The 27,601-nt window shown below is 43.8% G+C and overlaps 1 protein-coding gene across 1 annotated transcript in view; it reads left to right on the forward strand.

Annotated features, from left to right (window-relative positions):
• The first annotated feature begins 10,437 nt into the window (after positions 1–10,437).
• Positions 10,438–27,601, forward strand: part of METAP2 (methionyl aminopeptidase 2) — a 28,140-nt gene continuing 10,976 nt past the window's right edge. The window contains exons 1-4 of the mRNA XM_060195562.1: positions 10,438–10,656; positions 16,298–16,408; positions 24,039–24,104; positions 26,967–27,069. Of these exons, the coding sequence (XP_060051545.1) occupies positions 10,503–10,656; positions 16,298–16,408; positions 24,039–24,104; positions 26,967–27,069 (434 nt within the window). The 5' untranslated portion in view covers positions 10,438–10,502. The remainder of the gene's footprint in view (positions 10,657–16,297; positions 16,409–24,038; positions 24,105–26,966; positions 27,070–27,601) is intronic.

Here is a 27,601-nt window from a genome sequence, read left to right on the forward strand (position 1 = left end):
CAATTAGTATTTATTTCCATAGCTGTTCAAACTTTTATTTTGTAGAACTTTTTTTTTTTTTTTTTTTTTTTTGAGCCAGAGTCTTGCTCAGCTCTGGTTTGTGGTGATGCTGGGAACTGAACCTGGTACTCTGGAGCCTCAGGCATGAGAGTCTGTTTTCATAATGCAACCAGGGTTAGAGCTGGGGCTTAGTGCCTGTACTACAAATCCATGCTCTTGACAGCCATTTTTCTTTTTCTTTTCTTTATTTTTTAAAAAATATTTATTTATTTATTTCCTTTTTGTTGCCCTTGTTTTTTTTTATTGTTGTTGCAGTTATTATTGTTGATGTCGTCGTTGTTGGATAGGACAGAGAGAAATGGAGAGAGGAGGGGAAGACAGAGAGGGGGAGAGAAAGACAGACACTTGCAGACCTGCTTCACCGCCTGTGAAGTGACTTTCCTGCAGGTGGGGAGCCGGGGGCTCGAACCAGGATCCTTACGCTGGTCCTTGAGCATTGTGTTACGTGCGCTTAACCTGTTGTGCTACCGCCCGACTCCCTTTTCTTGTCTTTTTATTTGATAAGACAGAGAAAAATTAAGAGGGGCAGCTTGTTAAGGAGAGAAAAAGAGGCACTCATAGCAGTATGCCATGGCTTATGAAGCATTCTTCCTGCAGTGAGGCGAGGACTGCACCTATAACACTGTCTCACCCTTGTGTATTGTAGCGCATGTGCCAGTGGGTGTGTCAACGCACAACCTCTAACTTCGTAAAACATTTTCATTCCTCACTTTGATATGAATATTTTCTAAAGCATTTTCCCTTTCCTGCCTTTGAGAAAGCATGTTCTCCTTGCCCTTCTTGACTAGTTTTCCTTTACAATCTCAACAAAAATTTCTACCTCCTCACAAGCAAACAAAACAGCATACTGAGTTGTGTCCAGTGCGGGGTCCTTTTCTCTTTTTCTTGAACAACTACGTTCACAGCTTACTACCACACCTACACCCTTAAAATGTAACTTTCGTTTTCTATCTCCAGGTCCATATTTCTAACCGACTGCCATATCATTGCTGCGGTGCTGTGCAACACCTCAAACTTAAGATGCCCAAAGCTTATCTCCTTGCTCCTTCTCCCCCTCCACTCCCTATCTCAGGGAGTGGCAGCATTAGGACTCTCCTAGTCAGAAGCCTGGGTGTCTTCCCCAACTCCTCCTTCTTCACACTCAGTGGACAACTAGGTTCTCTTAACTCTCTCTTAGCAATTCTGAACACCCACTTCTCTATGAATTCACTGCTCCTGTGGCTTTTTTTTTTTTGGATAGTACAGAGAGAAACCAGGAAGGAAGGGGAATATAGAGAGGGAAAGGGGAAGATAGACACCTGGAGACCTGCTTGACTGCTTATGAAGCGATACCCTTGCAGGGGAGCCGGGGGCTCTAAGTGGGATCCTTACACAGATCTTTGCACTTCATACTATGTGCACTTAACCCAATGCGCCACCGCCCTGCCACCGAGTTATATTTTTACTTAAAGATTTATTTAAGGGGGAGAGAGAGAGAGAGAATGCAGAGCACCTCTCTGACACTCTGACACATGGAAAGCCAGAGATCAAACTTGAGGCCTCCCACTTACGAGTCTAACACTATCCACACACCACCTCCCAATTCCTATGTCACTGTGATTTTTGTCTTTAGTCGAAGGTTCTCTTAGTTTTCAACATCTCTCATTCTCTTATTTTACTTTCTTCTTGTAAGAGGTTGGAAGGTGACTCACCTGGCAGTGTGTGCACCTTGCTATGTGCAAGGTCTAGGTTTGAAGCCTGGCACATGTGAATGCCATGCACTAGGAGAAATTCCCGTGTTGTGCTATCTCTCCTTCTCTGTGTGAGAGAAAAAGAAAACTGTCAGTCTAGGAGCCTGGGTGAGGCCTAGCATGGAAACAAACAACAATTCTCCACCTACAGAGTAAACCAAATTAGGAAGAGTGTCATGGATTGATAAATTACTTAGCTAACTTGAACCGAAGCATCCTGGAAGACAGTCATGCATCATAATCCGTATTACCTCACTACTTACATATGCATTGTTTTTACTTACTAGTGTTGTACAATTTTACCTCTTGCCTTTTTTCCAAGAAAACACGTTCCTTTATAGCAAAGAAACAATATTTGTTTTATCACTGCTTCTTAGTGTTTGAGTTATTTCACTGCACAATCTTTATTTTGAGGCTGAGAATTCTGTAGGTCAGCTTATAATACCTCAAATACCCTTTTGTTAAAACTCATCAGACCTGTAGGTTCTAGGCTCCAGGATCCTGTGTCTCCAGGATTAGAGTTCGAGTCAGAGCTGTGACCCCTGTTGCCATGACTTAGAGAGGAATTATGACAAATCACAATAAAACTTAAAAGGCATTTTTGATGTAGCAAATCTCTCAGTTTTTTTTTTTTTACCAGAGCTCTATTAAACTTTGGAATAGTCACTAAACTATCTCCCTATTTTTTAAAATATTAATTTATTTTAATGAAGAGGGAGAGAGAAAAAAATATATCCTGGGGCCAGGCGGTGTCACACCTGGTTGAGCACACACATTACAACTGCCCAAAGACATAGGTTCAAGCCCTTGGTCCCCACCTGCAGAGGGAAGCTTCATAAGTGGTAAAGCAGGGCTTCAGGTGTCTCTCTGTCTCTCTCCCTCTCTGTCTCCCCCTCCCCTCTCAATCCCTGTCTCTAGTCAGTAATAAATAAATAAAAAACATTTAAAAAACACTTAAAAAAAGAAAAATATACCAGAATACTGCTCAGCAATAGCTCATGGTGGTGATACTGGGGATTGAACCTGAGACCTTTGGAGTCTCAGGCATGAAAATCTTTTTCTTGGGAAGCAGTTACAGAAGCCAGACCTTCCACCTTCTGCATCCCACAATGACCTTGGGTCCATACTCCCAGAGGGTTAAAGAATAGGAAAGCTATCAGGGGAGGGGATGGGATATGGAGTTCTGGTGGTGGGAATGGTGTGAAGCTATACCCCTCTTATCCTATGGCTTTGTCAATGTTTCCTTTTTATAAACAAAAAATATTTTAAAATTCTATGTGGCTAAGGAACTGGACTCTCAAGCATCAGGTCCTGAGGTTCAATCCCTGGCAGCACGTGTACCAGAGTGATGTCTGGCTCTTTCTCTTTCTTCTCCTATCTTTCTCATTAATAAAATAAATTTTTAAAAAAAGAAAATCTTTTTATTTTTCTTTCTTTTTTTTTGCCTCCATTGTTACCGCTGGGGCTCGGTGTCTGCACTACGAATCCACTGCTCCTGGAGGCTATTTTTTTCCCTTTTGTTGCCCTTGTTGTTTATCATTGTTGTTATTATTGTTGTTGTTGTTGGATGGGATAGAGAGAAATGGAGAGAGGAGGGGAAGACAGAGGGGGGGAGAGAAAGACAGACACCTGCAGACCTGCTTCACCGCTTGTGATGCAACCCCCCTGCAGGTGGGGAGCCGGGGGCTCAAACCGGGATCCTTAAGCTGGTCCTTGTGCTTTGCGCCATGCGTGCTTAACCTGCTACGCTACCGCCTGGCCCCTTCTTTTTCTTTCTTTCTTTTTTTAACCAGAGCACTGTTCAGCCCTGGCTTATGGTGGTAGTGGTGGGGTGTGTGTGTGTGTGTGTGTGTGTGTGAGAGGTGGGGGTTGAACCTGGGACTTTGGAATCTCAGGCATGAGAGTGTACTTGTATAACCATTATGTTATCTCCCAGCCTATACGTTTTTTTTTGTTAACTTTAGCAGTACAAATGAGATTATTTCCTCTTTGACACTGTCTTCCCTTGACTACTTAATTATTATTATTTTTTAACCAAAGCACTTCTGGGCTCGGGATTATGGTAGTATTCAGGATTGAAACTTAACCATTAAGGCATTACCCCAACACCCTCTGGCTACTTTTTAAAAATTTTTAAAAATATTTATTTATTTATTTCCTTTTGTTGCCCTTGTTGTTTTATTGTTGTAGTTACTAATGTCATTGTTGTTGCATAGGACAGAGAGAAATGGTGAGAGGAGGGGAAGACAGAGAGGGGGAGAGAAAGACAGACACCTGCAGACCTGCTTCACCGCCTGTGAAGGGAACCCCGTGTAGGTGGGGAGCATGGGGCTCGAACCGGGATTCTTATGCCGGTCCTTGCGCTTTGCGCCTTATGTGCTTAACCTGCTGCACTACCGCCTGATTCCCTTTTTTAAAAGTTTTATTTTATTTTATTTTTCTAGAGCACTGTTCAGCTCTGGTTTATGGTGGTATGGGGGACTGAACCTGGGACTATGGAAGCTCAGGCATGAGAGTCTCTTTGCATAACCATTACGCTATCTCCCCCTGCCCCCCTTTGGCTACTTTGATAATAAATGTCTCTATTCTTCTTCTTCTAGCGTTTGCCCTTCTTCCGTAGCCAGTTAATGGCTTTGAAAGTGACTGGGACCCATGTGGATTCAGTCGGCTAGGAAGGATCGTCAGTTTCCTCAATGAATGGGTACTCACGGGATGCACCACGGGAAGGTCGATCCAGTGCATCCCAACGTCTCTATTGAGCACACATGTCACCATGCACAAAGACCCAGGTTCAAGCCCCAGTCCCCACCTGCAGGTGGGAAGCTTCACAAGGGGTAAAGTATGGCTACAAGTGTGTCTCTCTCTCCCTCTCTTGCTCCCTCTTCCATTTCAGTTTCTCTCTGTCTCTAGCCAATAAATGAATAAACAAGTCAAATATAAATAAATCAATGAAGAAATCAAGAAATCAATGTCTCCTAATTTCTTCCCTGGCTGTTTTCTTCAGTACTCTTTGCAGGTTCATCTGTCCTGCTAATTCACAGGTTCAATTCCTATATTAAACATTCCCAAAGGGTTATTCCCAGTCCTCCTCCTTTCTTATCCTGGACTCACAATGTCCAAAAGAAATAAAATGTGTGCAGCTGGGGAGGTGGCTCAGTAGTGGAGTACTGGATTTGCATGTATGGGGGCACTGAGTTTGCTCGCCAGTCTAAGCAAGTCTCTGGCCTTTCTCAGCCTTCCTCTCTCCCTTATAAAATAAATGGATAGATCATAAAAGAAAGATCTGTCATTCATGTAATTTGAAAATTTTTTTTCTTTCTTTCTTTTTTTGCCTCCAGGGTTATCGCTGGCGGTTGGTGCCTGTACTACGAATCCACAGCTCCTGGAGGCCATTTTTTTCCTTTTAGTCACTGTTGGACAGAACAGAGGGGAAATTAAGAGAGGAGGGGAAGAAAGAGAGAGGAAGAGATAGACACCTACAGACCTGCTTCACCACTTGTGAAGCAACTGCCCTGCAGGTGGGAGCCGGGGGATTGAACTAGGATCCAAAAACTTCTAAAACTTACTTTTAATTATTTAAATTCACCGAGACACTGCTCAGTTTTGGGTTATGATGGAGCTGAGGATTGAACCTGTGACTTCAGAGACTCAGACAGGAGAGTCTCTTTGCATAACTATTATGTCATCTCCCCCATCCTAAAAATTACCTTTGAAAGACTGGCACAAGAGGTGGTGCAGTGGATAAAACATTGGGCCCTCGAATATGAAGTTCCAAGTTCTATTCCCTGCATTGCATGTGCCAGAGTGATGCTCTGCGTTTTTTTCCCCCCTTTTGTTCTCACAAATAAATAAATGAATAAACCTTTAAAAGGGGGGAGGGGCATAACTCAGTCTGTTAAGAGTAACAACTTGTACGCCTAAGGCCCCAGAGGCCAAAAATTCAATCCTCAGTACTACCTCATGCCAAAGGTTAGCAGGACTTAGGTCTATCTCTCTACCTGTATTCTCCTCTTTCATAATAAGTAAATGTGTTTTTAAGTAATAATTAACAACGTTTCATTTAACCCAAATATATACAAAATCATCATCCCAACAACACAAAATCAATCGTCCTTTTCTTTCCAGTTGCCTTGTAACTGGTATGTATTCTAATTCACACTTTCGTGTTTCAGAAGTGACTTGGGTTACGTTACCATTCGTCCAGTCCCACAGCCGTAACCTAAGGGGTCCCCTCGAGATTTCCCAGTTACTCAGTTCTTTTACATGACTTACCAAGTTCTGCTCATTTTAGTTTCCCAGTCTCTTAGAACGTCATTTCACGTCAAATCCACCTTTATTCTCTTCAACGCCACTATCATCTCTTGCCTAGAAGATTGAAATTGCATCTAAATGAGTCTTTTGCTTTATTTGAATGACTGTCCAATATTCTAAATTTGATCATGTTAATTATAAAATAATGTTTTTTTAAAAATTTGTTTTATTTTTGAGAGAGAGGAAGAGAAAGAGAGAGAGAGATACACCAGAGTACTGCTCAGCTCTGGCTTATGGTGGTACGTGGGACTGAACCTGGGACTTCAGAGAATCAAGCATGAGAGTCTGTTCGCATAACCATTATGCTATCTACCCCCGCCCCAAAGTTTGTTTTTGTTTTTCATTGCCACCAAGGTTATTGCTGGGGCTTGATGCACTGCACTGCTACTGGAGGCCATTCTCCCAAAGGGCTGGCACTGAGCCCCAGTAACTACAATGGTAGCAATACAAAATAGTAATAATGATGATAATAAATATAAGGTGAAGTGAGAGCATTTTATGGGGAGATTTCTACAGACAGACTAGTAAGGCTTTCCTGAAATCCAAAGGATAAGTCCCCCCGTCCCCTTTCTTTTTATTGGGTACAGAGAGAGACTGAGAGGGGAGGGGAGAGAAAGGGGGGAAAGAGAGACACTTGCAGCACTGCTTCACTGCTTGTGAGGCCTCCCACTGCAGGTGGGAAAAGGGAGCGGGAACCTGGGTCTTGTTCCTGGTAATATGTGCGCTCAGGTCCCCCCCACTGTTTGGTTGTTCCTTAACTCATTAAAATATCTAAGAGGTTTCCATTGTTCTTAGAGCAAAGCCCCTGAAAGCTCTCCTCAGGCTATCCCCTTCCTCCAAAGCCTACAGTTAGTACAATTATCTCTCTTTCTCTCTTTTTTTTTTTTTTTTTAAGATTTTTTTGTTTATTTATGAGAAAGACAGAAGAGAAAGAACCAGATATCACTCTGGCACATGTGCTGCTGGGGATCGAACTTGGGACCTCATGCTTGAGAGTCCAAAGCTTTATCACTGTGCCACCTTCCGGACCACAGTTCTCATTTTTCTTATAACCTTTTCAAACTTAATTCATCACTCTCACTCTCCATTCTCCTCTTCAGGATGTTTTTCAGAATCAGTCATGATTGTTTTTCAGTTTCTTAGAAATTATCACATGGTGGGGGCAAGGGTTCAGATCCTGGAGCATGATGGCAGAGGAGGACCTAGGTGGGGGTTAGAGTGTTATGTGGAAAACTGAGAAATGTTACACATGTACCAACTACTACATTTTAATATTGACTGTAAGCTATTAATCTCCCTAACAAAGGAAAAACATATAGTGGAGAAAAAGGCAGAAAATTATCATACTCCTTTTTCAGATAATAAAACCAAAAATGAAAAAAAAAATGTGAGTTATTCAGAGGCATAAGGTTAAAAGACCACTGTATTACTAGCATCCATGACTTCTCTACTATTTCCAACTGTATTACTAGCATCCATGACTTCTCTACTATTTCCAACTGTATTACTAGCATCCATGACTTCTCTACTATTTCCAACTGTATTACTAGCATCCATGACTTCTCTACTATTTCCAACTGTCCTTTGGATTGCAGGAAAGCCTTATTTGTCTGGAGAAATCTCCCCATAAAATGCTCGCATTTTACCTTATTTATTACTATTATTATTATTTTGTATTGCCACCAGTGTCATCACTGGGGCTCAGTGCCAGCACTTTGAATCCACCACTCCCGGAAGGCACTTCTTTCTTCCTATCTTTCTTCCTTCCTTTCTTTCTTTAATAGGACAGAAATTGAGAGGGGATTAGAGGATAGAAAGGAGACACCTACAACCTGCTACGCTGCTCATGAAGCCTCCCCCCTGCAGGTGAGGGGGGTCCTTGTCGACGGTAACAGGTGCCCACCACGGCATGGCCTCCCTCTCATTTCACCTTTATTCACATTACTGGTTGACTAATATACCTATTTTTGATAAAAAGCTTGATACCTGCTCTTGTCCTGTGTATTACCAGATCAAGGCACATGCAAGCATCAGATGGCTGGCTGGCTAGCGGGCTGACTAGCCGGCTGAGAATGACTTAGCCAAACAAGCAGCCTGAACAGGAGCAGCGTGTGTGTGACACTCGCAGGCCAGACACAAATTCGAGAATTGGAGTTACAGAGAGGAAACACTAGGCGAGGGTCAGTTACTAGGCATTTATTTATTTATTTTAATTTTTTTTTAAATTTACTTATTCCCTTTTGTTGCCCTTGTTGTTTTATTGTTGTAGTTATTATTGTTGTTGTTGTTGGATACGACAGAGAGAAATGGAGAGAGGAGGGGAGGACAAAGATAGACACCCGCAGACCTGCAGGTGGGGAGCCGGGCCGGGGGCTCGAACCGGGATCCTTATACTGGTCCTTGTACTTTGCTTAACCCGCTGCCCTACCGCCCGACTCCCAGGCATTTTTTTTTTAAAAGAATTTTTGGTATATGGTGTATTTTGATATATAGCTTCTTAATTTTTTTTCTTTTAAAAATTTCTTCCTTTATATGTATTTATTCCCTTTTGTAGCCCTTGTTGTTTTATTGTTGTAGTTATTATTGTTGTTACTGATGTCGTCATTGTTGGATAGGACAGAGAGACATGGAGAGAGGAGGGGAAGACAGAGAGGGGGAGAGAAAGACACCTGCAGACCTGCTTCACCGCCTGTGAAGCGACTCCCCTGCAGGTGGGGAGCCGGGGGCTCCAACCGGGATCCTTAGGCGGGTCCTTGTACCCGCTGAGCTACCGCCTGACTCCCCTCCCCCACCCCCCCTTTTTTTTTCCCCCTTTAATGACAAGTCCGGGAACAAATCCAGAGCATGGGACATAGGTGGTGCCACTGAGCCACTCACCTCCTGGCCCAATCTTTTCCTTTCTTTTTCTTTCCTTTCCTTTCCTTTTTTTTTTTTTTTTCCCTCTCTTTTTTAATTTCCCTCTTTTCTTTTCTTAGGGGGAAGAGTGCAAGGCGGGTGGGGAGCAGCCCGGAATTACCCTGCTCCTGACACCCCGAGTTCCCTGGGTGCTACCCTTGGAGTTCTCCTGTGTTGCGCGGGTCCATCCCAAACCTCGAAGTGTGCTAAGTGTGCGCTCTACCTGCTCTAACAGCTGAACCTCCCCCCCCCCCCAGGCTCCTACTTATACTTCGTTTTAATGTTGACTTTGGTGCAATTTTTATATCACACACACATACTGATACAGCTATAAATATATATGTGGTTGTCTTTAGTGAGAGAAAAAAAATGACACGTAAAAGAGTGAGTTTGGGGCCAAGGAAATGGCATAATGACTGTGCAGAAAACTTGCGCCTGAGGCCCCAAAGGCCCCCAATTCAACCCCGAACACCACCGTTAGTTAAGTCAGAGCTGAGCAGCAGTCGGGTAAAAATAATCGTAATTTGGGGCCGGTGGGTGGCGCAGCGGGTTAAGCGCAGGGACCGGCGTAAGGACACGGGTTCGAGTCCCCGGCTCCCCACCTGCAGGGGAGTCGCTTCCCAGGCGGTGAAGCAGGTCTGCAGGTGTCTGTCTGTCTCTCCTCCTCTCTGTCTTCCCCTCCTCTCTCCATTTCTCTCCGTCCTACCCAATAACAATGAGAACAATAATAATAATGACAACAAGGGTAGCAAGGGCAACACGAGGGGGAAAAAATTGGCCTCCGGAAGCAGTGGATTCAAAGTACAGGCACTGAGCTCCAGCGAGAACCCTGGAGGCAATAAATAAATAAAATAAAAATTCTTTTAAGAATACTCATAATTTTTTTTTTAAGCAGTCATTTCTGTAGGTCTGATGAGGCCTTTGCTTTTTTTTTTTTTTTTTTTTTTATCGCAAAGGCCTGGAGCTCAAGAAACGGGCAAAATTGATTTACGTTGTGACTTTTTTTTTGTTGCGTCCATAGGAAGGGTGACCAGGAAAGAAAAAAAAGAAAGAAAAGCAAGCGAGCAACATTGTGTTTTTCCCGAGAGAATCATCGACTTGGTCAGGAGTCAGGGGTCCTGCAACCAACACGGCCCGCCAGCTCCCTCAAGACTCACTCTCCGGTTACACACTCCTCTCAACGCGGCCCTCTGCGGGCTGCCGGGGCCACAGGCCGAGGAGCGCGGGCGGAGGCGGGAGGCGGAGGCGGGAGGCGGAGGCGCGACGCGGCCCCGGGCGCCGCCATACCGGTTGCAACGCCGCCGCGGGCACCGCCCCTGAAGCGCAACGAGGGGGACTCCGGCAGCCTAGAGCGCCCGGCTGGCGCACAGCCGAGTCCTCCCAGCGCCCAGCATGCCTTGCGCACCACCAATGAGAGCCGCTTCCGGCCGGCCGTGCGGAGTGGCGGAGGGGGAGGGGAGCGGCCGTCGGCGCCCCGTGTCGCGCGCTCGCGCTCTCTCCGGCAACATGGCGGGCGTGCAGGAGCCAGCGGCGCCCTCCGGGAGCCACCTGAACGGCGACTTGGGCGCCGACGAGCGGGACGAGGGAGCCGCTTCGACGGCTGAGGAGGCCGCCAAGAAGAAAAGGCGGAAGAAGAAGAAGAGCAAAGGGCCCGCCGCAGGTAAAGACGGACACAAAGCTGTGCGGTGGGCGGCGGGACGAGCGGCTCGGCCCCAGGCCTCCGCGGGGCTGCGGGGCTGCGGGGCTGCGGGGCTGCGGGGCTGCGGGGCTGCGGGGCTGCGGGGCCTCGACGCCCTGGCTGGGGCGGCGCTGCGTGTACGCGGGGCCGCGGGGCTCCATCCTCCGCGGGGCGCTCGGCCCGGCCGCCCGTGTCGGCAGCAGCTCGGCCTCCTCGGAGCCAGGCGCCGACTCCGACTCCGACTCCGACTCCGACTCCTCCATCCTCCTCTCTTCCATCCTCCTCTCTTCCATTCTCCTCTATTCCATTCTCCTCTTCCATTCTCCTCTCTTCCATCCTCCTCTCTTCCATCCTCCTCTCTTCCATTCTCCTCTATTCCATTCTCCTCTTCCATTCTCCTCTCTTCCATCCTCCTCTCTTCCATCCTCCTCTCTTCCATTCTCCTCTATTCCATTCTCCTCTTCCATTCTCCTCTCTTCCATCCTCCTCTCTTCCATTCTCCTCTCTTCCATCCTCCTCTCTAACATTCTCCTCTATTCCATTCTCCTCTTCCATTCTCCTCTTCCATCCTCCTCTCTTCCATCCTCCTCTCTTCCATTCTCCTCTATTCCATTCTCCTCTCTTCCATCCTCCTCTCTTCCATCCTCCTCTCTTCCATTCTCCTCTCTTCCATCCTCCTCTCTTCCATCCTCCTCTCTTCCATTCTCTTCTCTTCCATTCTCCTCTCTTCCATCCTCCTCTCTTCCATTCTCTATTCCATTCTCCTCTTCCATTCTCCTCTCTTCCATCCTCCTCTCTTCCATCCTCCTCTCTTCCATCCTCCTCTCTTCCATTCTCTTCTCTTCCATTCTCCTCTCTTCCATCCTCCTCTCTTCCATTCTCTATTCCATTCTCCTCTTCCATTCTCCTCTTCCATCCTCCTCTCTTCCATCCTCCTCTCTTCCATTCTCCTCTTCCATTCTCCTCTCTTCCATCCTCCTCTCTTCCATCTTCCTCTCTTCCATTCTCTTCTCTTCCATCCTCCTCTCTTCCATCCTCCTCTCTTCCATTCTCTATTCCATTCTCCTCTTCCATTCTCCTCTCTTCCATCCTCCTCTCTTCCATTCTCCTCTATTCCATTCTCCTCTTCCATTCTCCTCTCTTCCATTCTCCTCTATTCCATTCTCCTCTTCCATTCTCCTCTCTTCCATCCTCCTCTCTTCCATTCTCCTCTATTCCATTCTCCTCTTCCATCCTCCTCTCTTCCATCCTCCTCTCTTCCATTCTCCTCTCTTCCATTCTCCTCTTCCATTCTCCTCTCTTCCATCCTCCTCTCTTCCATTCTCTTCTCTTCCATTCTCCTCTCTTCCATCCTCCTCTCTTCCATTCTCCTCTATTCCATTCTCCTCTTCCATTCTCCTCTCTTCCATCCTCCTCTCTTCCATTCTCCTCTCTTCCATTCTCCTCTCTTCCATCCTCCTCTCTTCCATCCTCTCCTCTTCCATTCTCCTCTCTTCCATCCTCCTCTCTTCCATTCTCCTCTCTTCCATTCTCCTCTATTCCATTCTCCTCTTCCATTCTCCTCTCTTCCATCCTCCTCTCTTCCATCCTCCTCTCTTCCATTCTCTTCTCTTCCATTCTCCTCTCTTCCATTCTCCTCTTCCATTCTCCTCTCTTCCATTCTCCTCTCTTCCATTCTCCTCTCTTCCATCCTCCTCTCTTCCATTCTCCTCTCTTCCATTCTCCTCTTCCATCCTCCTCTCTTCCATCCTCCTCTCTTCCATTCTCCTCTATTCCATTCTCCTCTTCCATTCTCCTCTCTTCCATTCTCCTCTCTTCCATTCTCTTCTCTTCCATTCTCCTCTCTTCCATTCTCCTCTTCCATTCTCCTCTCTTCCATCCTCCTCTCTTCCATTCTCTTCTCTTCCATTCTCCTCTCTTCCATTCTCTTCTCTTCCATTCTCCTCTTCCATCCTCCTCTCTTCCATCCTCCTCTCTTCCATTCTCCTCTCTTCCATCCTCCTCTCTTCCATTCTCCTCTCTTCCATCCTCCTCTCTTCCATCCTCCTCTCTTCCATCCTCCTCTCTTCCATTCTCCTCTCTTCCATCCTCCTCTCCCATTCTCCTCTCTTCCATTCTCCTCTCTTCCATTCTCTTCTCTTCCATTCTCTTCTCCTCTCTTCCATTCTCCTCTCTTCCATCCTCCTCTCTTCCATTCTCTTCTCTTCCATCCTCCTCTCTTCCATTCTCTTCTCTTCCATCCTCCTCTCTTCCATTCTCCTCTCTTCCATCCTCCTCTCTTCCATTCTCCTCTCTTCCATTCTCCTCTCTTCCATTCTCCTCTCTTCCATCCTCCTCTCTTCCATTCTCTTCTCTTCCATCCTCCTCTCTTCCGTTCTCCTCTCTTCCATTCTCCTCTCTTCCATTCTCCTCTTCCATTCTCCTCTCTTCCATCCTCCTCTCTTCCATCCTCCTCTCTTCCATCCTCCTCTCTTCCATCCTCCTCTCTTCCATTCTCCTCTCTTCCATTCTCTTCTCCTCTCTTCCATTCCATTCTCTTCTCTTCTCTTCTCTTCTCTTCTCTTCTCTTCTCTTCTCTTCTCTTCTCTTCTCTGCCTGGAGACCTGCGGGGCAATATTTTCCCACCTCCAGGTCTGGAGTCTTAGAACCTCGACTGTTCGTCCCGTCCTGGCCCACCACCCACCATGGCGGGGCGGGTGTTGCACGTGGTGTGTGTGTGTTTGCACCTTGGGGGGTGTATGTGTGTTGTACATTGTGTGTGTGAGTGTGTTTTGTACATTGTGTGTGTGTTTGCACCTTGGGGTGTGTGTGTGTTTGCACCTTGGGGGGTGTGTTGTACATTGTGTGTGTGAGTGTGTGTTGTACATTGTGTGTGAGTGTGTAGTACATTGTGTGAGTGTGTGTTGTACATTGTGTGTGTGTGTGTGTGTAGTACATTGTGAGTGTGTGTTGTACATTGTGTGTGTGTGTTGTACATTTGTGTGTGTGTTGTACATTGTGTGTGTGTGAGTGTGTGTTGTACATTGTGTGTGTGAGTGTGTGTTGTACATTCTGTGTGTGTGGTACATTGTGTGTGTGAGTGTGTGTTGTACATTCTGTGTGTGTGAGTGTGTTGTACATTGTGTGTGAGTGTGTGTTGTACATTGTGTGTGTGTGAGTGTGTGTTGTACATTTGTGTGTGTGTGTTGTACATTGTGTGTGTATGAGTGTGTGTTGTACATTGTGTGTGTGTGAGTGTGTGTTGTACATTCTGTGTGTGGTACATTGTGTGTGTGTGTTGTACATTCTGTGTGTGTGAGTGTGTGTTGTACATTGTGTGTGTGAGTGTGTGTTGTACATTCTGTGTGTGTGCGTGTGTGTTGTACATTGTGTGTGTGTGAGTGTGTGTGGTACATTGTGTGTGTGTTGTACATTGTGTGTGTGAGTGTGTTGTACATTGTGTGTGTTGTACATTGTGTATGTGTGTGTGTTGTACATTGTGTGTGTGAGTGTGTGTTGTACATTGTGTGTGTGTGTTGTACATTGTGTGAGTGTGTGTTGTACATTGTGTGTGTGTTGTACATTGTGTGTGTTGTACATTCTGTGTGTGTGGGTGTGTGTTGTACATTGTGTGTGTGTTGTACATTGTGTGTGAGTGTATTTTGTACATTGTGTGTGTGAGTGTGTGTTGTACATTGCGTGTGTTGAGTGTGTTTTGTACATTGTGTGTGAGTGTGTTGTACATTGTGTGTGTGAGTGTGTGTTGTACATTCTGTGTGTGTGAGTGTGTGTTGTACATTGTGTGTGTGAGTGTATTTTGTACATGGTGTGTGTGAGTGTGTGATGTACATTGTGTGTGTGAGTGTGTGTTGTACATTGTGTGTGAGTGTTTTGTACATTGTGTGTGTGAGTGTGTTGTACATTGTGTGTGAGTGTGTTGTACATTGTGTGTGTATGTTGTACATTGTGTGTGTGAGTGTATTTTGTACATTGTGTGTGTGTGAGTGTGTGTTGTACATTGTGTGTGTGTGTTTTGTACATGGTGTGTGAGTGTGTGTTGTACATTGTGTGTGTGTATTTTGTACATTGTGTGTGTGTGTTGTACATTGTGTGTGTGAGTGTGTGTTGTACATTGTGTGTGTGAGTGTGTGTTGTACATTGTGAGTGTGTGTTGTACATTGTGTGTGTGAGTGTGTGTTGCAGCTTGGGGTGTGCGTGTGTGTCCACGCCTTCGTTTGGCTCAGAAGTAGTGACAGACCGTGAGGTGTGGGAAGGATTGTCATCAGATTTCGGGGGAACTGTGACGCCACTTGGGGGCAGTCCGGGTCGCACATACAAGGAAGACATGACATTTGATCCTGGGTTATATTAGAGTTGACGATTTCTTAATATTTTGGGAAGCTCGTGATTTTTTTATTGCACAAGGCCCTACGTTTTTAATTTGTACCCCCCTTTTTTTTAAAAAAAAAAAAATCTTCATTGGAGGATTAATGGCTTGCAGTTGACAGTAAAATACGATCGTTGGTACATGCGTAACTTTTCCCAGTTTCTCCACATGAAAATTCAACCCCCTCTAGGTCCACTTTTGCCATTTATTGTACCTGTTTCTAAATAATGAGGACGAGAGGGAAGGGGGGGAAAAGGAGCCTGAAATAAAGAACCTTGGAGTTGGGAGAGGCTGGAGAAGGTTGGTCTGTAGCTTTCTGAAATTTTGAGAGTTGTCAAGGGAGAGCTGCAGGTGCTACGACACTTAGAGCAAAATCTTAGGACTTGACATAGTCTGGTGACTGTTCCTTCCTGGCTTTCAGATGAAATCCCAACTCTTCAGTTTGACCTCGCAGTATGACTCCTCTACAGTAGCCACAGTGTTACTTCATTGTGTGCTGATTATACTTTAAAAAAAACAACTGAAGTGTTTACTTATTTGATTGAGAAATTGAGAGGGAAGGGGAGATAGACACACCTGGAGCGCAGCATCGCTGCTCCTGAAGCTTTTCTCCTGCAGGTGGGCTTGAACCTGGGCCCCTGTGCGTTGTAATTTAGGCTTTACTATGTGCACCCCCACCCAGTCCCTGCTCTATATCTTTTGTGCAGGGGCGGTTTTCCTACAGCTCGTAGTTTGTAGTCTTTTTCCTGTTTATTTTAATGTTACCTGGCCCACCTTGAGAACTTTTGACCCCCATGAAGCCCCACAGCCCCAAGTGTTGTACAGAAGCCCTTATTAAGACCTTCAGCATTGGTTGCCTCTCTTTGGCATGTTTTGTATGTTGAAAGCTGTAAAATTAGGGACAGCATAATGGTTATGCAAAAGACATTTGTATTGAATGACTATAAGCCAGAGTTGAGGAAAAATAAGTAAAAGTGAACCTACTTAAGGATAAGAACTGAGTGTTTACCCTTTGGTTGCTGACACAGAATTTATGGTGAATGTGTTTGATTGGTGGGCAAAGCACTTAGATGGAAGTTGTTTTGTTTTGTTTTGTTTTGTTTTTCCCCTGTTATCAGAATCTGTCATGATCATAATGTTCCTATTTTTGTTTCCTGGGCATTTATCAGAAGGGAGTTGTGTGTTCCTCAGGATGTTCAGGAGGTATTGTAGTGTGAAAAAATGACCTGTTAGATTTGATTTATGCTGTGTGACCAGCAGGGCAGCAGGAGATTGATAAAGATTCAGGAACCTCAGTCGATGAAGTAGTAAAGCAATTGGGAAGACAAGCTTTGGAAGAGAAGGAGAGAGATGACGATGATGAGGACGGTAAGTGGTCGCTTTTACTTTTGTAGTTAGCACAGGGAATGAGGGACGGCATAGCGCTTCTATAAAAGGCGCGCATGCCTGAGGGCCTGAGGCTCCAGGTTCAGTCCCCAGCACCACCATAAGCCAGAGCTGAGCAGTGCGGGGGGGGGGGGGGTAACGTGTTTTTCTTTCCCTCTGTTTCACTCACTAAAATAAACAAACCTACTGTTACAAAAAGAAAAATGAAAGGGTATTGGGGCCGTGTGGTGGTGCACTCGGTTGAGCAAACATCTTACAGTGTGCAAGGACCCTGGTTCAAGCCCTGCCTGGTCCCCTCCTGCAGGGGGGAAGTTTTACAAGTGGTGAAGTGGGTCTGCAGGTGTGTCTCTCTTCCTATTTCTTCCTTCTGTTTCAGTTCCTCTGTCTCTAATAAGTGAATAAGTAAATAATAAAATGAAAATGTCTAAAAAAAATGAAAGAGCATTTACTGACAACTCGAGACTGTTCAAATAAGACTGGTATTTGGCAGGAGTCGGGTGGTAGTGCAGAGGGTTAAGCGCACATGCTGCAAAGCGCAAGGTCCGGCATAAAGATCCTGGTTCGAGCCCCTGGCTCCCCACCTGCAGGGGAGTCGCTTCACAGGCGGTGAAGCAGGTCTGCAGGTGTCTGTCTTTCTCTCCCCCTCTCTGTCTTCCCCTCCTCTCTCCATTTCTCTCTGTCCTGTCTAACAATGATGACATCAATAAGAGCTACAACAACAGTAATAACTACAAGAATAATGACAAGGGCAACAAAAGGGAAAATAAGTAAATATAACAAAATTAAAAGACAAACAGGTATTGGCTTTTTAAAAATGTGCTGGTAGCAGCCTGAAAGGTGGTGTAACAGCTAGTGTCAGATTCTTATGCATGGGGTCCCAAGTTTAATGCCTGAGTGATGATGCTCTGGTTATCTCTGTCTCTCTTTCTCTCAATAACTAGATTTAAAAAAAAAGCAAATATAACAATTTTCGTAATATTTACCAAGAATAAAAGACCATAATAGTGGGAATAAAAGAGCAAATAGTGGGAAACTACTAGTAAGATTAATGAAGAACTGGATATTTAACTGATACTTACTGAACAAACTATATGAACAAGGCATAGTGGTAGAATACCTAAGCACAGCTCAGATTTTACCTCACAAAACCATGCAGTCGAGGTACTATTAGCAGTAATTAGCTAGTCAGTAGAGCAGTCAGAATTTGAAACCTAATTCCAGATCTGTTCCTCTTACTCTCTATCAGTGCTAATGCTACTTTTCCTTTTTCTTTTCCTTTTTTGGATAGGGCAGGGAAATTGAAAGAGGAGGGGAAAGAGAAATAGAGACACTTGCAAACCTGCTTCACCTCTCGTGAAGCGCCCCCTCCCCCCGCCGCCGCAGGTGGGGAGTGGGGGTTCAAACCAGGGTCCTTGTGCACAGTACTGTGTGAGCTTAACCTGGTGTGTCTCCGCCCAGTCCCCAACTTTTCTCTAGAGAGACACTTAGTTTTCTAGGGGCTTAGTCAAAAGTTTGGTTTTAAAGAGAAGTGTCACAATTCAAGGGGATAGCTGTTCTATATCTTAAATCTTTTCTCTGATACTCTACTTTGGTAGGTACTTCAGATTATGAAGATATTTTGAGCTCTCAACAAGAAAGATTTGTAAGTTCAAAATAAAAGTAGGTTACTGTAGACCCTCTCTGGATAGACTTATTAAAGTACTAATCTTGGGAGGCATGCCTTATTCTGTTGCATTTCTTTCTTTTTTTTTTAAACTTACTGGATATAGACAGCTAGAAGGGAGACAGAGAGAGAGACCTGCAGCATTGCTTCACCATTCACAAAGCTTTGCCCCTGCAGGTGGGGGCTGGGGGCTGGAACCCTGATCCTTGCACATTATAACTCAACCAGGTGTGCTACCACCCGGCCTCTGTTCTGTTGGATTTCTACAAAGCTGTGCAAGTCTTTTTATGGTTAAGGAAATTTTTGATTATCAAATTAGAAATCTTGAGTATATTAATTTTAGGAATACCAGTTCATATTCTCCAATTTGGGTTGATTTCCTTATTAACTTTGATCATCAGGATCAGCCTTTATGACTAATTTACTAGGAGGGTTTTTTGCAGGAAAGGAAGGCTAATTTTTTCAGGAACAGTGATGGTGTCTTGAAGAGACAAACAGGAAAATTGTGCTTGGCACCTTCCACAAGGTTTATTGAAATTTGGAGATGGCATTGAGGGCTCCTTAGAAACAGTGGTACTTAAAACAGACTGGAATCAGGCAGTGGCACACGGAGTTGAGTGCACACATTACCATGTGCCAAGGACACAGGTTCAAGCCTTGGACCCCACCTATAAGGGTGAAACTTCATGAGCAGTGAAACAGGTTGAATGTGTCTCCCTTTCTCTCTCCTTCACTATCTTCCCATCCCCTCTCAGTTTCTCTCTGTCCTATGAAATAAAATAAATAAATACTAACACAAGTAAAGAAGAGACTGTTTGGTTGGGGCTAAGGCATGTAGTGATGACGATTTTCATGTTTGTGTTTGCTCCACTGGGTGTGACACCATGTGGCACATGCTACACGCCCCTCCCCCCTTATTTTTAACATTTTTATTTATTATTATTTTTATTTATAAAATAGAAGTATTGACAAGACCATAGGATAAAAGGAATACAATCCCCCCCAAAAAAAAAAAATTGAAGCAAGAAAATTGTTTCTTTGGTTATCTTTGGAAGGTGAAAGGGTGAGGATGCAGAATTTGATGTTGGGCATGGTATAGAACTATACACTAATCGTATAATCTTGTAACACACTATTGATCACAAATTAAACATAGGAAATAAAAAAATAGAGGGGTACAATTCCCCCCACCAGAACTCTATCCAATCCCTCCCCTGACAGCTTTCCTATTCTCTGTCCCTCTGGGAGCATGGACTCGGCCACTATGGGGTGCAGAAGGTGGAAGGTCTGGCTTCTATAATTGCTTCCCCGCTAAAACATGGGTATTGGCAGTTTGATCCATACTCCCAGCCTGTCTCTCTTTCCCTAGTGGGGCAGGGCTCTGGGGAGGTGGGGCTCCGGGACACATAGTGGGGTTGTCTGCCCAGGGAAGTCAGGTTCGCATCATGGTAGCATCTGGAACCTGGTGGCTGAAAAGGAGTTAAGATTAAGATACAAGGCAGAACAAATTGTTGGCTAATCATGAACCTAAAGGCTGGACTAGTTCAGATGAAGAATTGGGGTCTCCATTGTGGAAAAAGCTAGTAGGTCTATTTTAAGTATATTCCAAGGGGCCCATGACCCTACTAGTTTTTGCCTGAGCCTGACATCTAATATGCAGGAGACCTAAGTTATTGTCTGGGAAGATGGTGTCGTAGTTGGATTTTTTTAACTTAGGTGACAGAATGTTGGTGCTGTGGACTGAAATAGGGAGAGAGCTAGCTAAGTGTTTGGGGGAAGGGCTTTTGCAGGCAAAGGTGATGTTTAATTTTAGATACATTTGACTTGAAACCATCATCTTGTGAAAAGAGAGACACACACACCACCAAACCTTCCAGTACTGTGGGGCCCAGGCTTGAAGCTGGATTCTGCCCACGGCGAAGTAGGTACACTGTTCAGGTGAGCTGCCTTTCTGACACACACACCCCCATGCGTCAATACATTTTTTTGTTTGTTTTTTATGTGAAGAAATAGTGGTTTGCAGGACAGTTGGTGACATATAGATTCAACCTCTTTCATCTCATGGTGAGTAGAGTGTGTGTACCACACTGACCACTCGTCCAAATCTTTCCCCGTCGTGTTCTGGGTATCTGTGCCCTCTCCACTTCATTGCTTCCTCCCCAGAATCATTAACTTTGCTGTGATATACATTCTGGGTACAGGTTTCACTTTGTATTTTCCTTTTTCTTGTTTCTTTTCTTCCTTTTTTTTTTTTTTTTTGTTTGTTCCCTGTGTTATTGTCAGAGCTCGGTGCCTGCACCACGAATCCATTCCTCCTGGAGGCCATTTTCCCCATTTTGTTGCCCTTTGTTGTTATTGTTATTTTTGCCATTGCTGCTGCTGTTGTTGGATAGGACAGAGAGAAATCAAGAGAGGAGGGGAAGACGGGGTGGGGGGGGAGAAGATAAGACACCTGCAGACGTGCTTCACTACTGTGAAGCTATCCCCCACAGGTGGGGAGCCGGGGGCTCGAACCAGGGATCCTTATGTTGGTCCTGTGCTTCGCGCCATGTGTGCTTAACCTGCTGCACTACTGCCCAGGCCCCCCACCCCCCACCCCTTTTCTTGTTTCTTACAGTTTTCATCTGTGAGTAGATCATCTGGTATCTGCTTCTCCTTCTGGCATATCTCACTTAGCATGATTCCTTCAAGTTCTCTCCAGGATGAGACAAAGGAATTGGTTTCATTTTTTTTTTTAATTTCTTTATTGCGGAATTAATGCCTTACATTCAATAGTAAATACACTAGTTTGTACATGCATAACATTTCCCAGTTTTCCATATAACAGTACAACCCCCACTAGGTCCTCTGTCATCCTTGTATCTGTATTCTCCCCCTCCCCACCCCAGAGTCTTTTACTTTGGTGCAATACGCCAATTCCAGTTCAGGTTCTACTTGTGTTTTCTCTTCTGATCTTGTTTTTCAACTTCTGCCTGAGAGTGAGATCATCCCATATTCATCCTTCTGTTTCTGACTTATTTCACTCAACATGAAGTTTTCAAGGTCCATCCAAGATCAGCTGAAAATGGTGAAGTCACCATTTTTTATAGCTGAATAGTATTCCATTGTGTATATAGACCACAACTTGCTCAGCCACTCATCTGTTGTTGGACACCTGGGTTGCTTCTAGGTTTGGCTATTACAAATTGTGCTGCCAAGAACATATGTGTACACAGATCTATTTGGATGGGTGTGTTGGGTTCCTTAGGATCTATCCCCAGGAGAGGAATTGCAGGATCATAGGGTAGGTCCATTTCTAGCCTTCTGAGAGTTCTCCAGACTGTTCTCCACAGAGGTTGGACCAATTGACATTCCCACCATTGCAGGAGGGTTCCTTTGACCCCACACCCTCTCCAGCATTTGCTGCTGTTACCTTTCTGATGTATGACATCTTACAGGAGTGAAGTGACATCTCGTTGTTGTCTTGATTTGCATTTCTCTGACAATCAGAGACTTGGAGCATTTTTTAATGTTTCTCGGCCTTTTGGATGGATCTCTTCTGTGGTGAATATTCTGTCTATGTCCTCCCCCCATTTTTGGATGGGGTTTTTTGTTGTCTTGTTGATATTTTCAAGTTCCTTATATATTCTGGTTATTAGCCTCTTGTCTGATGAATGGCATGTAAAGATCTTCTCCCATTCTGTGAGGGGTCTCTTGGTTTGGGTAGTGGTTTCTTTTGCTGTGCAGAAGCTTTTTAATTTGATGTAGTCCCATAGGTTTATACTTGCCTTAGTCTTCTTTGTAATTGGATTCATTTCATTGAAGATATCTTTAAAATTTATGCGGAAAAGAGTTCTGCCAATATTTTCCTCTAAGTATCTGATAGTTTGTGGTCAAACATGCAAGTCCTTGATCCACTTGGAATTTACTTTTGGTGAAATATAGTGGTTCAGTTTCATTCTTCTGCATGTTTCAACCCAATTTTTTCAAAACCTTTGTTGAAGAGACTCTGCTTTCCCCATTTAATAGTCTGGTCACCTTTGTCAAAGATTCGATTTCCATAGGTGTGGGGGATTCATAAATTTTTATGGCTGAATAATATTCCACCATACTAGTACTTTTTTTTTAATGTCAGGGAATGAACTCGGATCTTCATATTTGCAATGCCCAGGCTCAATTGTGCTTTTTATTTTTTGAATTATTATTATTTATTTATTTTTGCCTCCCTGGTTGTTGCTGGGGCTTGATGCCTGCATTACAAATCCACTGTTCCTGGAGACTATTTTTTCCCTTTTGTTGCCCTTGTGGTTTATCCTAGGCATGAAAGTTGTTTCACGACCCCAGAAGAATCCCAGTTTGAACCCCCGGCTCCCCACCTGCAGGGGAGTCGCTTCACAGGCGGTGAAGCAGGTCTGCAGGTGTCTGTCTTTCTCTCCCTCTCCCTGTCTTCTCCTCCTCTCTCCATTTCTCTCTGTCCTATGCAACAACAATGCCAACAATAATAACTATAACAACAACAACAAAAATAACAAGGGCAACAAAAGGGAATAAATAATTTTTAAAAAGTTGTTTCACATAACCATTATGCTATTTTCCCAGCTCCTTAACTCTATTTTTAATACTTTTATTTTAAATGTTTTAATTCATCATTTGTTAAATCTTGGCCACAGTAGTATCCTTGAGATTGGGTTCAGGGTTTTGAGTATGTGCTTCTGTTGAAGATTGTAAAAACTCACTGGCAGATTATAGTTACTTTAGGTATACTGCCCTTCTTCCCTCCCTCCCTTCCCCCCTCCCTCCCTCCCTTCCCCCCTCCCTCCCTCCCTTCCCCCCTCCCTCCCTCCCTTCCCCCCTCCCTCCCTCCCTTCCCTCCCCCCTCCCTCCCTCCCTTCCCTTCCCTTCCCCCCTCCCTCCCTCCTTTCCCCCCTCCCTCCCTCCCTTCCCCCTCCCTCCCTTCCCCCCTCCCAAACACTGCTCAGCTTTGGCTTATGGTAGCACATGGGAATTGAACCTGGGACTTCGGAGCCTCAAGCATGAGAGTCTTTTTGCATAACCATTATGCCATTTACTCTGCTCCCACCCCCACCTCAGCTATTTACCTTCTACTTTTTCAAGATAGTTCGTGTTTTCTCTCTTTCTCTCGCTCTGTCTCTGTCTCCCTCTTAAGGAGAATCAGAACAGCACATCATTCTGGCATACGCTGTGCTGGAGACAGAACTTACAGCCTCATGCTTGCAAGTCCAGCACTGTATCCGCTGTGAGACATTTCAGGCTCCCCCCAAAAAAGTTCGTAACATTTTTAGTCTTCAGGTTTTATTTTTAAGAGCTACAATATCCTGACTTATCATGAGCTACAATAATTCTTTTATTAGAGAAAGTGAAAAGAAAGTTTACTGGTACTTTTTGTTTCACTAGTCAAATTCTGATACTTGAAGCTAGCAACATATAAAATTCCAAGAGTATTAGTTTAGCTTTGCCATATACTGCTGAAAGAGGCTGGGCAATTGAGGGTACATGAGAAGTGCTAAGTTGAATGAGGGGTTGACTGAATGGGAATAAACCTAATGTGCCTGATATAGTATGCACAGATGTTGAGGTTTGGGCTGTGCCCCTGAAAATAATATAATGTTGTAAACCACTGTTAACCTCAGTAAAAAAGAAGAATGTTGGGGGCCTAGGTGTGGTACACCTGGTTAATAACACACACTACAGTGTGCAAGGACCTGGGTTCAAGCCCCTGGTCCCCACTTGTGTGTGTGTGTGTGGGGCTTCATGAGTGATGACGCAGGGATGCAGATGGGTCTCTCCTTCTCTGTCTCCCCTTGCCCTCTCAATTTCTCTGTCTCTATCCAATAATATTTTTAAAAGGTAGTATGTATGTAGTGTGTGTCTGGGTCTACCTGCTTGATCTTGTTTTGTGTCTGAATTTGAGGTTTAACTCAATATGAAATCGAAACTGTCTTTTCTTAGATGCAGACGTTGATGGAGATGGAGCAGCTGGAAAAAAGAAGAAAAAGAAGAAGAAGAAGAAAGGACGTTAGTGACAAGTGAATCTTACAGTCACCTTCTGAGTACTTTGGTTGACACTTTCACCTGGTCTGAATGAAACTCAGCAAACACTAGTCTTAGACCTAGCCGTACATAAATACTAATGGCAACTGAAGTAGGGGTTATCATTGGTTATTCATAATATTATATAATTCAAACATTTTTAATTTCCAAATGTTAGCCAAGGTTTGTTTCGACTCTGTTTCGTAGATGAGAAAGTTGAAGCATAGCACATTTAGCTTTTTGTCCCAAGTCACAGGTAATAAGAGAAGATAGACTTGGACTCTTGACAGTTTAATTATAAATCCTTTATTTATTTCATTTATTCATGTTGGAGAATTTAGACAGTCAGGACAGCTGAAATACTAGGCTAAAATCAGCAAGTTGAAATTTTAAGACATGTTTAAAATTCACACAGTGACAGAATCTTAAAAGATCTTGAGGTCTAGTGCAATGAGAATCAAAAGTTTTCAATAATAGGACTTTTAACCAATTGCAATAATTTTTTTAGCCGGTTGATAAATTCAAGCTTGCTTAATGTGGGTGGCTACCTTTATGGTCAGAAGTTGAGAGCCCTCTGTCAGTGTTAAGGGATTCTTTAATTTTTTTTTTTTATTAGTGATTTGACATTGATTTACAAAATTACATGTCAACAGGGGTATAATTCCACACCATTCCTACCACCAGAGTTCTTAAGGGATTCTTTAATTGAATATGCATCTTTGATGACCTCTAACATCCCTCTGATGTTAGAATTTTAATATTCTCTCTTTGGAGAAACCCAAAACAGTGTTTCAAGTTTATTTGCCCATAGAACATTTTTAAACATATAAGAGAAACAGTTGTTGCTTATGGGATACTGAGTTTCTGGATTAAAGGTGAGGATGAAAAAGTTATTCATAAATTACTTGTCAAAATAAATGGGCATAATTTTATTTATATGCTGCTTTCCCCCTCACTGTAGAACAAAAAGTACAAAAACGTTTGTTGAAGTGGTGTAAGACTAAAATCTGTATAATCAGTTGTAGCCAAAAGGAAACTGATGTGCACCAACTCGGTTGGTAGATACTGCAGATGGTCGTTGAAAGTCATGTATTACTGTTACTGCTGCTGGGGCTCAGTGGGTGCTTCTTACATGATCAATCTACCGCTCCAAGCAGCCATTATTCTTCCTTTTTTGTTAGATAAGCCAGAGAGAAATTTAGAAGGCAGGAGGAGACAGAGTAAAAGAGACACCTACAGACCTGCTTTATGGCTGGTGAAGCTTCCCCTGCAGATAGGGACTGGAGGCTCAAAAGTCTTATCCTTCCACATGGTAATCAGTACTCAGCTGGGTGCACCACCACCAACCCCCCCCCCCCATAGGATTTGAACTATATAATTACTTTTTATGTGTTTTTAAAACTTTTTTTAAAAAAAAAATCAATATTTTTGAAAGCTATCTTAGGGGACATAGTGTCAAAATGTAGTTTGGCAGTACTGTGTTTTTGAATCAGTAAATTTTATTTTTATTGTCACCAGGGTTGCTCCATGACAAACCACCACTCACAGCGGCTAGTTTTTTCTCTCCTTTTTCTTTTTGATAGAAATTGCGAGGAAGAGAGGGAGAAAGAACAGCACTGCTTTACCACACATGAAACTTTCCCCCTGCAGTTGGGGACTGAGGGCTTGAACCTTGGTCCTTGTGCATGGAGATGTGTGTGTTCTACTGGGTGCACCACTGCCAGGGAAATGACAGATTTAAAACATGTCCGCGGACTGTCGCTTTTTTTTTTTTTTAAGTATTTTATTTTTGAGAGAGATGCAGAGAGAGAAAAACACAAAGAAGTACCAGCTCTGGCTTATGGTGGTGCGGGGGATTGAACGTGGGACTTCAGAGCCTCAGGCATGAGAGTCTCTGCGTAACCATTATGCTATCTACCCCCACCCCAGTACTGTCACTTTTTTCAAGTTTCTTGACATACATCTACGGCTCCTAAAGATGTTTATTTTTTCTTTTTTTTCTTTTTACAAGAGCTCTGCTAAACTCTGGCTTTTGGTGGCGACTAGGGATTGAACCATAAATCTTTGCTGCCTCGGTTAAAGGTTTTTAACACTGGGAATGCACAACACCCTAACATTTCTATCTATATAAAATGCCCTTGAGCTAACTTATTTTGTTAGTACATAGTGGCTTTGTTTCTTCATTTCTGTAAGATTGCTTTCTTAGGGGTCAGGTGGTAGCACAGGGTTAAGCGCACGTGGCGCAAAGCGCGAGGACCGGTGTAAGGATCCCGGTTCGAGTCCCTGGCTCCCCACCTGCAGGGGAGTCGCTTCACAGGCGGTGAAGCAGGTCTGCAGGTGTCTATCTTTCTCTCCCCCTCTCTGTCTTCCCCTCCTCTCTCCATTTCTCTCTGTCCAGTCCAACAACAACGATCATACTAACCACAACAATGGTAAAAAAAACCAGGGTAACAAAAGGGAAAAATAGCCTCCAGGAGCAGTGGATTTGTGATGCAGGCATGTAACCCTGGAGCCAAAAAAAAAGATTGCTTTCTTGTTGCTTTGGTTTTTGTTGTAAAAAACCATCCTCTGTTTCATTTCTAGTACATGAGTGAAGACAAAAACATTAGAATTATGCTTTTGGCTAAGGCATAAGTTGTTTACATTCTGAGAACTCAAGCATCAGTAAATCAGAAAATAAATGGCTTGTGTGTTAAGCTTTCTTCTGTTTTTATCTGTGAAATGATGATAATAAGGAGGTTCCTTAATATCAGAACATAAATGAATGACTAAGAATGGAGAAATTTGTAATAACTGCTTAAACTTATTTTTAGTTACAGAAGCTAATGCTTTATTTGTGTTTCACAGCAAAAGTTCAAACAGACCCTCCGTCAGTTCCAATCTGTGACCTGTATCCAAATGGTGTATTTCCCAAAGGACAAGAGTGCGAGTACCCACCTACACAAGATGGGTAAGGTTTATAAAATCACTTTCAGCTTGACTTTTGAAGTTGCAGCATACCCATAAAACATTTGATTTTTCTGAGAACCTTAACGAAAGCTTCTGACTTACGTAGAGAAAGAAAAGGCATCAGAAATGATTTGGAACAATAGTTTAGTTCATGAAAAAGATAGGAAAATGGGGATCATTAAAAGTAAAACCTTTATTGATGGAAGTTAAAGCAAACATTTCTGCTTCACTATGCTGACATCTGAGAATTGTTTGTATTAGACTATGCTTTCCCCCCCTATCTATATCTCATGGGTTGTGATATCCTTTTTGAGTTTCTATGAAGAGCAAGGTCTGAATAATTGGGTTAGTTTCAACTATATCTATAATAATAATAATAATGAATAGTCAGAGGGCTGATGCACATGTCTGTTTTTTTCTAGAACCACTTAAATTTCTTTTTAAAATTTATGTGGGGGAGATAGCCTAGTAGACTTTCATGCTATGTAAGCTTTTTTTTTTTTTTCTTCAAGCTTGAATATATTCACTCACTG

Source organism: Erinaceus europaeus, chromosome 7 (assembly GCF_950295315.1).
Source record: "Erinaceus europaeus chromosome 7, mEriEur2.1, whole genome shotgun sequence".
In the NCBI taxonomy this organism is placed as follows: Eukaryota; Metazoa; Chordata; class Mammalia; order Eulipotyphla; family Erinaceidae; genus Erinaceus; species Erinaceus europaeus.